At 41.7% G+C, this 17,298-nt stretch overlaps 2 protein-coding genes across 3 annotated transcripts; both read left to right on the forward strand.

Moving 5' to 3' along the window:
• The first annotated feature begins 1,570 nt into the window (after positions 1 to 1,570).
• zgc:195245 (uncharacterized protein LOC565483 homolog) lies at positions 1,571 to 6,062 on the forward strand. Its single transcript, XM_044127627.1, has 5 exons — positions 1,571 to 1,821; positions 2,325 to 2,352; positions 3,594 to 3,744; positions 4,115 to 4,259; positions 5,022 to 6,062. Exons 3-5 carry the CDS (start codon positions 3,596 to 3,598, stop codon positions 5,124 to 5,126), a joined length of 399 nt encoding a protein of 132 aa, XP_043983562.1. The 5' UTR covers positions 1,571 to 1,821; positions 2,325 to 2,352; positions 3,594 to 3,595; the 3' UTR covers positions 5,127 to 6,062.
• Positions 6,063 to 7,490: 1,428 nt separating this feature from the next.
• Positions 7,491 to 17,276, forward strand: inavaa (innate immunity activator a). 2 transcript variants are annotated; one of them, XM_044127649.1, is made up of 10 exons: positions 7,491 to 7,550; positions 12,052 to 12,143; positions 12,622 to 12,755; positions 12,904 to 13,026; positions 13,114 to 13,348; positions 13,428 to 13,475; positions 13,705 to 13,909; positions 14,090 to 14,239; positions 15,042 to 15,696; positions 16,689 to 17,276. In XM_044127649.1, exons 2-10 carry the CDS (start codon positions 12,080 to 12,082, stop codon positions 16,779 to 16,781), a joined length of 1,707 nt encoding a protein of 568 aa, XP_043983584.1. In that variant the 5' UTR covers positions 7,491 to 7,550; positions 12,052 to 12,079; the 3' UTR covers positions 16,782 to 17,276. The 2 variants fall into 2 exon arrangements, with proteins under 2 accessions (XP_043983584.1, XP_043983574.1); XM_044127639.1 differs by lacking the exons at positions 7,491 to 7,550; positions 12,052 to 12,143 and having other exon boundaries at positions 12,199 to 12,755.
• The last annotated feature ends 22 nt before the right edge of the window (positions 17,277 to 17,298 follow it).

Raw genomic sequence — 17,298 nt, forward strand, 5'->3', positions numbered from 1 at the left:
AATTAAAATATATATGTTACTTTTATAAATAACATTTATAAAAATAAAAAATATATATTTAAATAAATGTATTTGTTTAAATAAATAATAAAAAAAAATATTTATATATATATATATTTAAAAAAAAAAAAAAGAAGCAACAGGGTAATGACAAATACATAGCATAGAAATATGTAGTTAAATATAATAATACTTTAGATGATGAAATGATTTGCTTAGTAGTTTGTTGTAGAAAATATCAGTCAACAGAGGTGGAAAACAGACCTGACAAGATGTCAACACCAGTTACATCTGCTCAATCATTTTCCTCTCATCAGTATTTTCAATTCAGTTTGAGAAAAAACATAATCAATTCAACTTTAGCACAGAACATACCAAAACATTTGGGATTTGCAACAGAACAGCCACGTTAGAAAGGATTTTACCATCTTTAACTTGGTGTAGGGACTTATGGGGGAGGTTAATTGTTCCAGCCCAAAAGCCACATTTACCAGGTAACCACTGTGGTACTTTGAGAGAGGAGTCAACTGATAATAGCCTAGCCCCACATTAGTTTTAAGCTGTATTTGCGTCTGAGGTAATTAACTTATCGAGGATTGTGAGCCCTGTGGGGGGTTGTGAGGTAATCGTGAATGGCGTAATAAGATTTGAGAGCCTACTACCACTGAATGCTGCTAGCAGCACACCGAACCTTTAGGTCCCTCACCAACAACAACATGGTGACCTTGAATGGAGGAAAGAAACAGATCAGACTGAGTGAGGTCGTGGGACTCCTTTTAATGATGGATTGAACCTGAAGCACCGTGACTGGGACGGGGAAATCAGCGGAGCTCCATCATCCTGCCATGGATGGATCAGGTGTTAAAAAAGTGAGTTACTGCTGACTGTTTTCTTAGATCGCAGTCGCGGAGGAAGGAGAGAGGTCAGCGTCTGGTCTGGTGACCATCTGCCTGACGTTTGGCTGACTTTTGGTCGGCTCACACCGAGTTGCAGTAATAGTTTAAATTGATATCTGTGCAGAAACTTTTATGTTACTGAGAAAAGGATGATAGAAAATATTACATCTGTTCCTTATGTAGTGATATATGTTTGAATAGTACAGTCTGTGCTGCCGTTTTTAATCGATATCTAAAAAATTAGATGTGTATTGTTCTTCTAATAATCTACACAATCTCTTGATTTGATTTGTTGGACTGGAGAACTTATACTAGTAATTCAACATGAAAAACATTGCTAACCTAACTTTATATTTAACCTACTGAAAACGATTGCATAATGAGACTGTCGCCATGGCATTGCAACTGCACACTAGGATGTTTTGTTTTTTAGGTTTTTAAAATAAGCAAATGCATTCAAATTTCCGCTTTTCAGCTGCATCACATGCTTATCTACTGAACCAAAACCCACTGGGCGTGTTACTCTGTCCAGTTTTGCTTTTACTTTTGCTAAATTAGATCCTCGGTTTGCTCCTGTGCAATGTTTCCCTGTCATCAAAAGATGTAAATCAGATGGACTAGATTATCTGTGGGACTCTCTCGTCAGACCTGCAGGTTTGGGCTGGAACAATGACTTCTATCAGATCAGACACCTGACACTTTATCTCTCGGCTCAGCTTTCTTGCAGCGGGCGCCGGGGAGAAACAGGATAGGGAGGGTTACTGTGTGTGTGTGTGTGTCCGTGACAGAAAAAGTGAAAGGCACAATCCCTGGAGACAAAAAGCCAGAGGATTATTATGCTCAGCAACGGGGCAGTTTTCCACAGAAACTTCTTCAACAAAAAAACCAATTGGTTGCTCCGACTTTGAAGCTGGCTGCTCAGACAGTAAGTACCACCTGCCGTTCGCTTGGCATGATCCTCTTCCTTCAGGTTATCTGATTTCAGTGCACGGGCTCGGGGTCACTGTCTGATTGTGTAACAGAGGCTTTTATACGGTATGCTGCTTTGTTTGCACCGAAATACACGAGGAATATGTAAACCACGTTCTTGCTTTGCGTGAAGACCGCCGGACCAAAGCGACACGCGCCTGAGACGAGGGCTGTTATATCACCTCTGTAAACAAAGCTGACCTGCTTAAGCAGCACGGCAGCCGCTGTCTTTTTTAGCCTTTATCTAATCATGTCTTTTATCCAAGAAGATGCACGAAACAGAAATGATTTAACTCAAACCTTCTGGCTCAGCAGAGCAGAGCCATGCTTTACACTGTGCTACATTGTAAAAAAAAAAGTAAAAAAAAAAATAAAAAAAAAAACAAGAAGAAGAAGAATTTACCAGGAATATTATTAACCTGATTGTTTTCTCTCTCTGTCTCATTTCAATTTTCACAGAAACCAGGATATGGAAATCACAAAAGAGGTATCATAAAACAAGAGCACAAGGGGGGGGTGCAAAGTATTTTTATAGGGCCAAATAGGTGGGCCACTGGTTGTCTTGGGGCGGTGAACAACTAAAAGCCGTATCAGAATGTTTTTTATGCAAAAAGTGCTGCAAAATTGGCACATTATTAAGGAGAAAAATGTGTTTATGTATGGTAAAAAAAAAAAAAAAAAAAAAGAACGGTTAAGCAGTGTAAATATGCTTAACCGTTCTTGAGCATATTAAGAACTATTTCTTAACTATTTTAGCTATCAGTTACTCTATTGATTATTCTACTGATTAATTGGCTATAGATTTTGGCAAATTCTACAGAGTTTTCATCTAATCTGTAGAATTAAATAAGTTTCTTTCATATAGTATCAAAAACACTTAAACAATGCAAACAAATAATTTAATTCCTCTTTTAAGTAAAAATGTTAGTGCCTAAAAGACAGTAACATCATTTAGTGCATGTAGAGTTATTAAAATGCTAAAGTATACTAAAGAAAATACTTGTAACATCAAAAGGTGAAAAGGTCAGCCCTTTATCAGTACAATGTAGGGCTGATTATATTTTGCATTAATGAATTAATGAAGACCCTTAACTTGAGATGTTTAGAACAGAATATGAACCAGGTAATCCTAAAACTGCTGCTTCTAGATGGAAAATATTTACAGATGAAGTTTTTTTAATATTTAATGTACATATAGTCGTACAGTTTTGTATTAATTACTTCTCTGAATATGTTGTTCTTTCACCAAATGTCCTCTTTCTGAGTCTGTAAAGTCCAGTTAACGATTAATCGATTAATCAATTAATCAATTAATCAATTAATCCATCAATTAGCTAACAAGTATTTCAGTAATCAAGCTGATTCATCTTTTTGGCCCGAAAAATGACACAGCTGGGGGAAAATATTTGGCTGATACTAAAAAAAAAATTGACAGGGAAATCAAAATTTCGGTGACATTTTAATTTATTTATTTCATTTTTATTATGCCGTGGATTTGAGGCAAGGACTGAGCAAATTAACTAATCTAGCAATAAACCAAGGTGGGTGTTAGACTGGCAATAGATAAAGTTATCTTATCATTTACTACTAAATTAAAACACCTTCTATTCAACTATAGCTATTTATCAATCCGCAAGTTTATTCTAGTGCCCAGTCAAACTAAGCATGGTTTTAACATTTCCAAGTTGTCTAAGCGCTAACTATGACATCTTCTCAACTGTTCCTTAGAGATGCCCGTTGGATCTTTGCCTCTGGCTCATAATTCTGCAGTCGACGGCAGCGGATCTGAAATCATTCAGCTCAGAAAAATCAACGGCTCCTCAGCAGAGACGCCGAGCTACCAGCACCTCCACCGGGAGCTGCTGCTCAGCCACAAACGGTACGTGAAGTGAAACCAGCCAAGTAGTGCCAGTGAGCCAACAATGGCAGTAAAAACAATAAAATCTGTATCACGCCAGTCACTTTGCCTTACTTGAAGTGAAAAATTTGTGAATAAATAGCTTTAAATAATGTCAACATAACTTTCCAACTATGACGTTTTCTCTTAGCATGTGTGCCAGTGGTGTGTTTGTCAACCTTTTGTTAATTCTAATTTATTTCTGGGCTCTCATGCCAGAAACTGCCCTAATCTGCTTTCAAATTTGGTTACATCGTGGGCCGGCCCTCGGTCAAACACCGGCTGCACGTTGCTGTTAGCGTGTCTGGTTGTTTCTTGTCTGAGTGAACGCTCTACGGTTGTGGCTGCTCAGAGGCCTGCTGCTGGAGGAGAAGCCAGAACTGAAGCGGGTTCTGGAGCAGCGCAGACTGGAGCTGCACAGGGAGGAGGAGATGGCCCAACGACGGCCCTCCGACCTGGAGACGGAGCTCCGAAAGAGGCAGCAGAAGCTACAAGAGGTCAGGAACTCAGAGACTGCCGAGACGTGATTCCCCAGACTATTTATCTCCACAGAAACGCACAAAATGTGTTTTATTTATTGAAACTTTAAAATAACGTCCAGAACAAAGAAGAATCCAATTGTGAAGTGGAAGTGGCAATGTTTTTTCCAAATTAAAGCCTGGAGACTGTGGTGTGCATTTTAATTCACCACTCTTATGTCTGATTAGATCCAAATTATTTCCGAAGCCACTTGTTTAATAAACAGAAAGCTAGCCCTGCTGTAACGTAGCATAAACCAATTGTGGTTGGGTCATAAAACAATATTCCAAGCTTTGAACGCCTCGTGGAGAATCGTTCAATTCATCGTCCTAGAAAAACAAACAACGGCAAACACAGTAAGATGATTGGTATAGCGAGCTGAATCGACATGAGTTGATTTGCAACACTGGAAGAAAAACAAGATCAACGTTTAATCATGTGTTAGAATGGTCTAGTCAAAGTGTAGATTCAATGGAGAAACTCTGCTAACACTTAAAAAGGAATGATATTTCAGATATAAACCTAAATAGCTGCAGATGTCATTACTTAAAAAAAGCAAATAAATAATATTGAAACTCACATATTTTTTTCCTTCCACTTCACAATCCTGTCCTACTTTGTGTTTGTCTATCCCACGTAATCTCTGTGTCAAAAAAACATTGAAACTTGTGAAATTTCTTAACAAAATTTCATGTCGTTGTTGTTTTTTTTTCTATGTCCAACTCAACTTGTTTTTACAGTATGAGCAGGAGGAGATAAGGCAGCGGGAAAACCAGAACAAGATCCCAGAGTTTGTTCGCGTCAGAGAGAAACTGAGGCGCACACAGACGTTCGATCAGCCCTGATCTGCTCCCATCAGCCAGTGCGGCCTCTCACCGTTGTGGCCCTAAAAATATTTTCTGCTCACAGCCTGCTGAGCTGCAAGAAACAAACCAGAGACCCTGGCGTAGTTTAATATTTGCTAATTCACTGTTAATTGTAATGAGAAATGTGTTTCTGGAGGCTAAAACTTTGTCCACCTGTTAAAATATATATATATATATTTTAAAAAACTCATTCACAGTTTTGTTCTTGGTGAGGGGCGAAGTGCTCAGTTGGTTTTCTTTTTTCTTTCTTTTTTTTTTTTTTTTTACTAAAAATCATGGATTATTATTGGCTGAATGAAGGCAACAATGTTCTGATTCTGAATGTTTTTTATGCATACTAATTTGCCTGTTCCATCCTCAGTTTTCTGTTTCAGTCATTATATCATCATGTCATGTTATGTCAGATCCTTTACAATGTAAGTATTAAAAGAAATATTTTCAACAGCACTGTTTTATGTTAGTAAGACAAACCTCCCAACATTTACAAAAAATACAAGTTTGTTTACTTGTTTCTGTCATGGCTTTTTGATTTTGAGTTTGTCTGTGTGTGAAAGAGAGAGAGAGAGAGAGAGAGAGAGAGTGTGATGTGGAAATAAAAGGTTTTATGGTTTGGACTGATGCATTTCTGTACCAGAGCTATTGAAAGCAGCAGCATTGATTTGCAGGCAGCTCTTGTCCCTCAGGACGCTCCTGGTTCTTTCACAGGGATGTGGGACTTCGTTTAATTAGCTAATCTTTTCATTCCATCGTGGGTTGAGAGGAGAAAGGACAGGCCATCTGCTGGAGGCTTTCAGGAAGCTGGGAACGCCCCAGGGTCTGGTTAAAGCACTGGAGACATTCTGGATGGTCACAGACGGCTCCAGCTGAGAGCTCAAATTGATCTTGTAGAGTTATTTTTTGGAGCATTTCAGCGGCAAATCCACGGCATAATTCATTGAACAATTCTTTGAACCTCATAATCATGAATCTGATAGTATGACTTTAAACATTGACATTTAACTTTGAATCAAAGAGTTAGCAATAAGCTCTAGATATATATGACTGAATCTTGTAATTACGACTTTGAAAGTTTAAATTATTACATAATAAAAACTCAGTCATAGAGTTCCTTTTTATTTTTCTTCTTTCAAGCGACAGAAATGAACTCCCATTAAAAAAAATACCTACATTTATGACTTAAAGCATTAATTGATACTTAGTATCACAATTATAGTTGTGGCCAGTGAATTAATTATGGGCTAGTGAAAGTTTTCTAATTTTATAAATTAGCAGAATTAGACTCTTCATATAAGAGTAGCTTTGACATGCATTTATGTGTATTCAAACAACAGATTTTTTTATTGTTTAAAAAAAAATCTAATTTTAAAGATTCAGGGACTCAAAAGTTATGACTACAAATATGCTCTCTCTGATATCTTGAAGGGAAAAGATCAGTGGGGTGAAAAGATGCGATCTGGTCTGTTTGTATACACATTGTCTTCTTTTATTTAAAACTGCCTCTCGTTGCAATTAATTTGAAAGTAAAACATGTCTATCCACAGCAATCATGTTTTGTTGGGCTGTATAGTAAAGATGGATGCTTAAGGAAATGATATTGAACCTCTTTATGTTGTTCTGCTCTGAATTCTCTCACTTTTATAAAGTCTTACTCTTTCGTGACAAAACACAAAGTCACACTTTGATGCACAGCATTTAAGTACCGGAAATAAATGTCTGAAAAGAAAACTGGTCCACTAAATTTTGTAGACAAAAGTCTAACGAAAAAAAAATCGTAAATGTGTTTTAAGTTGACTTTGTTGTTAGTATTATTACTTATATTATCCCAATTAAATGTTGGAGTCGAGCAATTTGGGCTTCATTTGTTTAAGTAAAGTAACTTAAATCCAGTGAAGACCTTTCACCGCCACGGTAAAGAAACAAGATTAGTGCTTTATTATTTCTCACTACTTACTCGCCAGCTGTTCGTGTTTCAGTGAAACTAGTGTCTACCTCAGACCCACTCTTCTTCTTTTGTGCCTCTTTTCAATTAAAAGCCCCCTCCTCTTCTCTGCAGACTGGCGCGTGCCTGGGAAGTCAGCGGAGCTGGACGAAACAATTTCAAACAACAGTAGGGGGGTGCTGGCTAAAACAAAAATTTAAGCACAGATAATTCAAAGTACCTGAAATTATAAAATAAAGCTTATCAAAAATAGTAAAAGAGGATGCTATGTTTGTAATAGTCGCTTTTTAATAACCATTACTTCTTTAAATATCAGTTCGGATTATTTCCCCCCTTCGTGGGGAGTGGAGTTGTCCTGCCTGAGCAGATGTCCCAAGCGCTCCTCACATCCAACCGGAGAAAGTCTGTAAAGCTGCTGCGGCTGCAGAAAGGATGCTGTAGAGGAGGACAGCACAAACTACCTGGTAGGAAAAAAAACTATTTTCTGTAGCTTAATAATAAAATCTAAACGGTACGACCGGAAGAATCCATGAAAAGGACGAGGGGGGTAAAGTTTGAGCTTAATGGAAAGTAAAGGAAAGTAAACTGTCATGGAAGCCGGAGGTATAAGAACTTTTTATATCTGAGAAATAAACTTTCATACAGCGAGTCAAGTTGCATTGAACTTTTAACAACATGCAATTTGTCAAAATGAAGGCTAAGAGTCGTAATATACATTTCATAGCCATTTTTAACTCCACAGAGTGAATTGCAATCGCTAGAAGTCAGTATAATGTCTCCTCTTGGTAGCTACGTTAACACTTTGGATCTACATTCATTTCATGTTGTGTATTTATGTTGACTTTTGATTATTTTAAACGCTGACTTTTGAATGCAAGTTTTTGCTCTTAAGATTTTTATAAAAACATCAGCTTTATCACTTTTTGGCTAATTTGTTCAGAATGGTAGAAAACATAACACAACAGCCTTGGAATGCATATTTACAACAGTGCATTATTTAGAAAACGTTTGTGCATTTTGTGGCATCCGCACAAATACAGAGAACAAACTATTAAAACTGTGCAAAAACTTTCAGAAACACGTTTGCGCAGCTATTAGTCAATGAATTAGATGCACACACGCACACCCAAGGTATTTCTCACTCCATCCTACTCATCTTGTTTGTATAATCTACGCCCATCGAAGGATTTTAATTTTTTAATCCGGTTTGGACCAGTTGAATCAGCTAAAAGCAATAAAAAATAAAACAGCATGGTCAAATTATGCTGTAAATAAATGCGAGTTAGTCACTGTTTGCTGTCTGCTGAATGAAATTTGGATATTTTCACTCTCTAAGACTCCTGTGGAGCAACAGGCGGTTCTGTTTGTGTCTGTTTGTCTCCTCAGCAGCAGAATAAACAAGATCGCCTCTATTCCACATGTTAACAGACGGGAAGTGTTGTCCCCAAACACCTCTGTGCTGTTATTGTTGCCACTGGAGCGCCATGGCTCTTTTGTCTTTTTTTTTTTGTGACTGTGTTGAGCTGTAACTCCATCCGACCGGTGACCTGAAGTGGCCACTCTGTCAGAGGCCTCAGAAAGGATGCTGGCCTAGAGGGACAGCGTTCGATCCTTCAGCCTCTGGAGAACAATGACGCCGGTCTCTTATTGGTTCTTGTCATTGGGCTGTGACAGAGGTCTGGAGAGCATATGGCCTTCTGTGACTGGGAGGAGGCTGGCACGGTGCTTAATTATTACTGCTGCTGGCTGCTCACAGGAACAGTTCGTGAACTACTTGTCTTTACGTCCGCCTAGCTGCCTTTTCCTTCAATATCTCTGCAAACTTCTGTCTTTCTTGTGCCTCCTTTCGTAATCCAATACCTCCTCCCTTTTCTCTGCCGCTCCCCCATGTCCGTGCACTTCTCTCCTCCAGCGGCCCGTGCTTCGCATGGAGCTGATCCCCTTTTTTTGGCTGGATGGATTTTGGCTTTCCGTCAGGCTGAAATAAAAGCGAGCTGTAAAGTCGTTTGGGTTTTCTCGCATAGTATCAGCATTCAGCAGGAAAATCTTAATTATAGGGTTCCAACAGGGCCCGTATCTGGTTTCATGCGAGCCTCGCTGCTTCCTCAGTTGAGACTGGTCCCCGTTGGTAATTCCAGGCCCGACCACAGTGGTAATGAGCAGAGTTGTGGTGGCTGCAATCCAGCGGCCCGCAGCTCCGAGGGGCTCATGGGAAAAGGCGGTGTGGGAAGTCTGGGAGACAGTGAGTACGCATCACGATGTCTTGTCCTAAACATCAACTTCCGTGGGTGTTATGCCGACACGGGCCAGTGAACTGTGAGGATGGGGGTTGCTTTCATCCTTCCACGTGTTTACAGATTGTCATCATTAGCAAAGACGGCACTGTCCCACCAATTAAGATGTTTGTGACTCCATCAGTGGGGTCTGCAGGGTGGAGGCGCTGCTATCACCAGGATCCCGACTAGGCTTTTTTTTTTTGGCTCTGACTCCCAGAAATATTTCAACACTCCTACAGCTTCAGGTTCCTACAAACTCTATGAGCATCAGCATTTTGGCAATAAGACGCAACTCCAACCCCAAACCCATCCACCCACTCAGCCATTCACTCGCCCAGCCCAGACCCTCCAACCACAAACTCTTGTGAAACTCTTCAGACACTTATGAGGTGTAAGTGGGGTAAATCCCACTCTACCCAGCCTACAGCTTGATTCATGTTGACGTCTTCAGCTTTCAGATTGCTGCAACATGGAGCCATGTGTCTGCGAGAGCAACATTCCCCCCCAAAATCCCCATGCCTAAAACTCCACACAGCTCTCCTTTCCAACGGGGCATCTGTCAGCAGATACTGCGGCGGCAGCAGATTTCCGAGGGCCCCGGTCGGCTGATACGGGTCTTTTGTTGCCAAGTTGTTTTACTGACTCAAGCTTCCGAGCATTTGCCTCATTGTGATCGCCGTCTGCGTCAGTTCACATGAGCTGCCGTAATGAATGGGTCAGAGCAGTGGGACGCACAATAATATCCTGTCACAGAGGGTCCTGATTCACACAGGCTATGAGTCTTCCTCATAGCTACAGGAAAGGGCCTGATTTCAATCTCCAAACGCAGCAGTTCAGACAGGAGCTGGGGATTAGATGCTGAAGCTTCAGCGACAGTCTGCATGCTGTCTGAATTTATGTCAACCCTCCTCCCATCCTGTATTTCTGTCCACTGGAGGGTTTGTTTACTTGATATTAACACAGAGGCTGCTTTGTGCTCGGTATTAATAGAAAACAAGAGGCATGCTTTAAGACAGGGGCAACCCAAGATTTTTCAAGGCCCTGAGCTCAGGATGATTTGGGGCCCTCTTCCTGTTGAGCCCATCAGTAAACCGCCAAAGATCTTCTAACGTTGTTTTATTGTCCATTTACTCCCCTAGTTTCATGGTTTAATCGTAAGTTGACAATAAAATTTTCCAAATCACAAAATTTTTCACTAAGGTTAAAAATAGCCACTTGGCATTCTCTGTAAAATAAATAAATAAATAAATAAATAATAATAATAATAATAATAATAATAATAATAATAATAATAATAATAATAATAATAATAATAATAATAATGGCCCTTTTTCAGACTAGGTGGAGGAGGAACGTTAAGTCGTGTTTACAAACACAGAACACCATCAGTAGTTTGAGATTTTTTTGTAAACTGTGAACATAAAATGTACATTATTACATGAGCTTTGAAGCATAGTGCTGCCACCGTTGTTAAATTTTGAATCAAGTTTTAAGGAAGAATTTTGTAGGATTCCTAAATAGTTTTAAGAAACATCACAAATCTTTGTAGCAAACTTATCCTCGACAGATTTTTAAGCCCCCTTCTGGCTTGGAGGTCCAAATTATCCTAAAATTTTACTTATTCTTTGGGCTGAAGCTACTTTATGTTTAGCTTTATTAACTCATTTGAATAGTTTAACTCAGTGGAGGTCCAAAATTTGTCTTCTGTCCCAACTTGGGGTCACGATTCAGAAAGTGTGGAGTCTTCAAAGCTTAAATTTGAGAGTAATACATTGAGATGAAAGTGATATATTGGCTGCCATTACTTAACTAACTCTATGGAAAATCAGGGTTACAATCTCCTCCCCGGTGACTTTTAAGGATGAAAAGCCGAAAGGTTTGGGAACTACTGGTTTAAAAGAAATAAAAGTAAAAAGAACATGAGGAGTTCATCTTCTCTCTGATCCCTTCACATCCTCCTGTAATTGTTTCAGCTCTACAGAAAAATATCTTCTTGTTCTTCCTGTTTTCCTCCTGTTGTTGCCTCGCTCAACAACCCGTCACATGCTCCCTGAGGAGCAGCGATGCAGCCGAGCAGGACACGAACAGCAGCTCTGCAGACTGTTTGGGCGAAACAGAGAAGCTTCGCGCCGTGCAGGGATCTTGTGATGAGATCCTGCGTGTTCGAGGACATTCTTCCACTTCAAAGCCCCCCAGAGGATTCTGGGGACACTGGTTGAATAGAAACCGAGGGAGGGGTGCAGAGAGGGAGAACAGGTGCAGAAAGGGAGGGAGTGGGGAGGGGGCCTTCGGGGGGGTCACTCCCTCTGCCATTTGCTTTCTGTTTTGGTTTTGAGGTTCTTTAAACGCCCCATGATACGACTCGCGCTGACACGCTCCCGTGGCCAGTCGCCCCGTGCCCCGTAACCATGGCGCCACGATTCAGATTGACCCCTGCACATGTGCCGAGTCAGCCACGGGGGTCTGCATCCTTTGTGACCGGTCATGGGAGAGAAAATGAAGAGGAGGGGGAGGTGGGGAGACGGAGACAAGGGTGTAAAAAGAACACCCGGCGGTCCTTCACTTTTGTTAAGTAAAGCAGCAGAGGGAGGAGAATTGAAGCCGTGTGGCAGGAAAACACAGGAAGATTCTCTTAAGTGAGCTGTCTTGTTTTTCCTCTTAATTCATTTTGCTTCGCTTTACTCAACAGGTGATCAACTTGAGTACTGATAGTCAAGATGACAGCCATGGAGAGCAAAGAAGAGATCAGCGACACAGACAGTGGGATTATCCTGCACTCTGGTAAATGCAACACTGAAGAGGAATCCAATATCAGCACAGTTCACACTTCATAGTTCACATGATTAAATCAAGATTAAGTCACTACTGCTTTTTCGTCGTGTCAAATGAAAACTACAAAAGTCATATTTTATAGTTCAAGTTAAGGTGGCACAGATGTGTAGAGTAGAAGGAGAATAACGCATGGTTTTTAACATCTTTATTACAAACTAGTGTGAACAGAATGGCCATCTGTCTCACGGCTTGGGATGAGCGTTCTTTACTCAAATATCTCTAATTAAAATCGAGTGCGGCTAGTTAGTAAAACCATTTAATCTCAGCTAAAAAGAAGAGAAAAAAAACCCCCAGCTGTTCTGTGAATGCCTCGGGTTTTCTGGAGAACATTATTGAACAAACGGCGTCATGAAAACCAAGAAACACTCCTGGAAATCGGTTTACTGGTGCCCTGCTAGTCACGATGCTGTGTTTGTAATTGCTGCAGGCCCAGACAGCCCCACCTCTCCGTTGAAGGACCCGACCACTCACACCAGAGCCCTGAAACTGAAGCATCAGTCTTTGGAAGAGCGTCTGGAGCTCTGCCTGCTGGAGCTTCGAAAACTCTGCATCAGGGAGGCGGTAAGTGACCCCCTGGGAACTCAGGACATAGTTCAATGTTTTAGCTAACATTCTCTCTAAACAGACACACAATATTTAACTTCTTATCTTGAGACTTATTCTCAAGATAAGTCTCAACGTCGTCCGACGTTCTCTTTTGCCTCCACAGGAACTGACTGGCTCAATCCCCTCAGACTTTCCTCTGCTGCCCGATGAGAAGCCGCCTCGGGTCAGGAGGAGGATCGGAGCGTCTTTCAAACTGGACGAAGGTCTGATCCGTCAGGACCAGCAGGTACCACCTCGTCGGTTCTCGCTGTGGATGGACGAAGAGAATAAGCAAGGGGGGTGAAATAAGTTTCCATGTTTCGCTCTATCCCAGGATTCAGAGTTACAAGCTCTGGAAACTGACTTGGCAGTCCAGCGGCAGATTTACGAGGCGGCCCGGAAACTCTCCCTCGAAGAGAACCTCAGCAAACCACAGAAGAAGAGCCGGCTCCAGCAGTGCAAAAGGGAAGAGAAGAAAGTGAAGGATCTGCAGGAGGCCGTTTTCCAGCACAGGATCAAGAGTGAGTGCAATTCACCCTGCATCTCCATCTCAAGCAGCCCGAGTAAAGGTGAGTGACGCCGCTGCCCCCCGGAGGAAGAGCCGCGTAATGCAGGGAGTGTGACGAAGACGTGTCCTCTTCTCTGCAGATATGTCTGATGACAGCTCCCTTTCTGATGTGGTGGCTCTGGATGATGGTGAGTTTTACACATCTGTTACCGAGGTAAACAGATGTTTTTAGTGCTCAGAGTAAAAACATCTGTTTACCGAGGTCTGTAAAGGTCAGAGTCTGTAAAACAGACTCTGAAATAGACAGAATATAACCTTTAACATTTTTTATTTTATTTTATTTTTTTAAATAAATTTCCTCGTTAGACTCTGTAAGAGAAAAACATTTTCTTTCTTGTTTTTTGTTGTTCTCTCCAGAAGTAGATTCGTCTTGCCCACTCTCACCTCCGGTGTTGGACACCCCAGATTCAGACCCCCTGCAGTCGCCTCATCAGCCTCTAGGCCAGCCTGCTGTGGAGAATGAACGCTCTCCGATCCAGAACACCCCGTGGAAAGAATCCAGTCTGGATCAGCCTTATCAGAGATCAACAAAACCTCAAACAGCTAGCAGAAGCAGGTCCAGGTAAGAGAGGTTTGAGACATACTGATTTAACATTTTCAGGGTTTTTAAAGTGAGTTTTTCCAAGAAAGTTGGAGCAAAACACCAGCCTGCTTTTTACTGTGAACACTCCCACATGTTTGTGATTCTTAACAGCATCTGTTGTCTTTCTGAGTGGTTTTGTTCCTGCTTTATTGCGTGCAGTAGTCCAGCAGGAGCTCCGGTGTCTGCAGAGAGCTGCAGGATTCCTCTGACTCAGTTTGTCAGGAACTCTGCTTTACGAAACAACCACTCCACCAGCGCCCCCTCCACTCCAGAGCTGCTTGTACGCCGACAGTACTCCCAGTCCTTCAGGTGAACAGACCATCCAGGTCCAAAGTAACATTCACAGAGCCTAACAACTTGTGCACTGCAGCAGGCTCCTATAGTATGACTTATATTTGAGTTATGAGCAAATAGCATTCTTACAAGTCAGAATTAAATTGACAATGAAGTCTGAGATGTTCATATGTTTTAACATGTCATGACTGGACAGGTTTGGCGGACTTAGGGTTCATTTGGAACAGATTTTTTTTGTGAATAGCCTCAAATCTTGTGAAGGAGGAATTTTAAAAAGACATTCCCCGATATCACATTTAATGTGATGTGAGTACATAACACACAAAAGGCATTTTCTGCCATTTCTTCTTCGCAAAGCCTGTGTCTCTGCAATGGATGTGATTTCGTGGCCGTGTTAGGAAGTGCACACGTGGTCGGGTAGATGTTAGAAAGTTTATCTACAAAATCGGAGAAGTGCATCTGTAATCGGCGGAAGAGAAGTCAGCTTTCGTTGCTGAATGAAAAGCAGAGCAGATGAACAAGGTTTTATCCACTAATCATTTTTGTTTGTCATCGTTTATGAAAACGAAACATTTTCAGCTAGATCAGAAGTAAAAGAACTCAAAGCCAAATAATAAAAACTCTGAATTTCCTCTTTGACACGTTGTCAAAGAGGAAGCCAGCTGGTTTGAGGAACATGCTCAGACTAAAAACTAACAACTGAATAAAAAAAAAAAAGATACTCAAAAAAATGTGGAGGAGTAATTGTCATAAACTAGCTTGCCATATTTGTTATGCTGGTACTTTTACAGTGAACGACTGTCTTATGTCTCCACAGACTTCCCAAAAAGAAGCTGACTGTCGACGTGGAGCGGCTCGGCTCAGAGAGCTGCCGCGGCCGGGTCCCCCCGCCTCTGCAACGCTGCGGCCCAGAAACCACGGTGCGCTCTCCAGAGCTCTCCCCTCCGCGCCCGTACCAGTGCAGCTCAGAGGACAGCAGCTCCGAGCACTCCTCATCCTCCTCCTTCATCTGCTCTCCTGGAAGGGACAGACCCACCGATATTCCCAAGCTCTGCCCCCCGCCTTACGGATTCCACTTCGGGGCACAGACGAAGGAGCTGTCCTGTTTCCGCGGCCTCCACAAAAGCCCCGGACAGGTCAGGCTCACACCAGGAAACGGGCCTCTGTCGCCTCGAGACACGGACGCGGGGAAGGGCGTCCCGACTGCAACTCCAGGGGCTCCCAATCTGCAAAGAGGAACTCCGTGCCAGAGGAGCATCCTGAAGCCTCCCCCACCATACACCAGGCTGGACCGAACGCCTTCGCTGAAAGACTACCCGAACCACACCGTCAGGCTGCTGCCCCGAGAAATTGTGTCAGAGGAGCTGAAGTCCTGGCACCAGAGGAATCAGCTGCAGAAGTTCTGGCCGAGCTGCGGAGAACATCCGAGCGTGATGAGCCCGACCTCTCCTCGCCTGCCCCCCTTTGAACAGGTCGGTACTGAACAAACACGGGCACCGTTAACGTCTGTGTGACTGACAGGAATAAGTAGCCATCCATTGCGTCGGCAGAGCTAAAAGTCTCTGTTTTGTAATTGTAGGGAAATCGGTACATACCCGCACTAAATTTAATTAATTTACAGTTTTGCATAAAAACCACATGAGCCGTTGATGGCATAGATTTATGCTACATTTCTGGGTCTATAAAGTAGCAACAACTATTACATTTTAATTTGATTTTTAATTACTGAAGTGTTATTCATTAAACATTTAGGCACCTATACCTGTAAAAGAAATTTGACTAAGTAATTTAATGTCTTGAAAATGGCACATCTCTTTAAGAAGTCATCACAACTCTGCTTATCATTATGCAATTTACAACCGTTCTTAGAAGAGTGAGACTGAGAAGTAGTCTGTACGATGGACTCAGCAGGTGCGCATTTCCTCCAGGTGTTTGCTAATTGTTGTTGCCGCTAGTCTAGTGGAGCTGGGTGGTGAAGGTGTGAAGGGATGGGCTCTCTGTCAACAACTCTGACCAGCTTCCCTGTCCCAGCTGAAGAAAAATATCCCCACAGCATGACTCTGCCACTACCATGCTTCACTGTGGGTGTCATGTATTCAGGATGCTGGGTGTGTTAACTCTCTGCTACACATAGTATTTAGCATGTTAGCCAAGTAGTTAAATCTTGGTCCAGAAGACCTTTTCCCACGCTGCGTCTACTTGGCTTGTAGTAAACTGCGCAGTTTGCTGCACTTCCAGAAATGTCACACGGATAATGTTGACAGATTCTCCCACCCGAGTGTGACGCATAACTATCCATCTGCTTGGGTTCATCCATCACATAAGATCCTCTAAAACTACACAGATGATGTGGTAGTAACATAAGAAAATCACAAAAGCGCGACGTATGAACATCTGTATCATGTGGCCACATGATAAGCATCTGCTGAGTGTGTGTCACTGATGTGATGGCCTTTTTCCTCAGGGTTCGGGTAACCTGGTCCTCCAGAGAGCCGTAGACGGGACTCCAGTCCAGTGGTTTGTGGCCGAGGATGCTGAAATCGTGAGCCAGGTGTAACCTGCACCTGTCCAGCTTATTTATCTCTGTATTTATTGAGACTTTAGACTCTCTGTGAGATTGTTGACCTGGTGCAAAGAAGGCGGACCTGTTGGTACCAGTATGGTAATTATTTATAATTTAACGTAAGGTGGAACGCCAGCTTTATTTATTTTAGGTCGTTTCTAATTAGATTGTAGCTAAAGCAAGGCTCATGCAATCTTAAAGATTTGTTAAATGGACTATAGATTGTTTTGGGGGGTTTTTTCGTTGTGGCTGGCACACATTTTTATATACAAACGTCACCTCCTTTAGCCATCATATAGGTTTTCACATTAATATAAATTTTGACTATATTTATTTCAAAAGTTTTTCCCTTGCAAAATGAATTTATAACAATTTTGAAACCTTATTGGACCTACCTAAATGGTTTTTATGACTTGCTGCCACCTTTTAGAGTGGTTTGATGAATGTTTTAACTGCAGTATGCCGCGCTCTTACTAACCGCATGATTGTGTGAGTGTTGAGAATTTTGTAT

The sequence above is a fragment of the Gambusia affinis genome, linkage group LG01 (genome assembly GCF_019740435.1).
Source record: "Gambusia affinis linkage group LG01, SWU_Gaff_1.0, whole genome shotgun sequence".
Taxonomy (NCBI): domain Eukaryota; kingdom Metazoa; phylum Chordata; class Actinopteri; order Cyprinodontiformes; family Poeciliidae; genus Gambusia; species Gambusia affinis.

Coding starts and splice junctions, on each gene's coding strand:
- zgc:195245 (XM_044127627.1), top strand. CDS start 3,596: ATGCCCGTTGGATCTTTGCCTCTGGCTCATAATTCTGCAGTCGACGGC. Junction 3,745..4,114: donor CTGCTGCTCAGCCACAAACG/GTACGTGAAGTG, acceptor GTGGCTGCTCAG/AGGCCTGCTGCTGGAGGAGA. Junction 4,260..5,021: donor GGCAGCAGAAGCTACAAGAG/GTCAGGAACTCA, acceptor TTGTTTTTACAG/TATGAGCAGGAGGAGATAAG.
- inavaa (XM_044127639.1), top strand. CDS start 12,543: ATGAAAACCAAGAAACACTCCTGGAAATCGGTTTACTGGTGCCCTGCT. Junction 12,756..12,903: donor AACTCTGCATCAGGGAGGCG/GTAAGTGACCCC, acceptor TTGCCTCCACAG/GAACTGACTGGCTCAATCCC. Junction 14,240..15,041: donor CAGTACTCCCAGTCCTTCAG/GTGAACAGACCA, acceptor ATGTCTCCACAG/ACTTCCCAAAAAGAAGCTGA.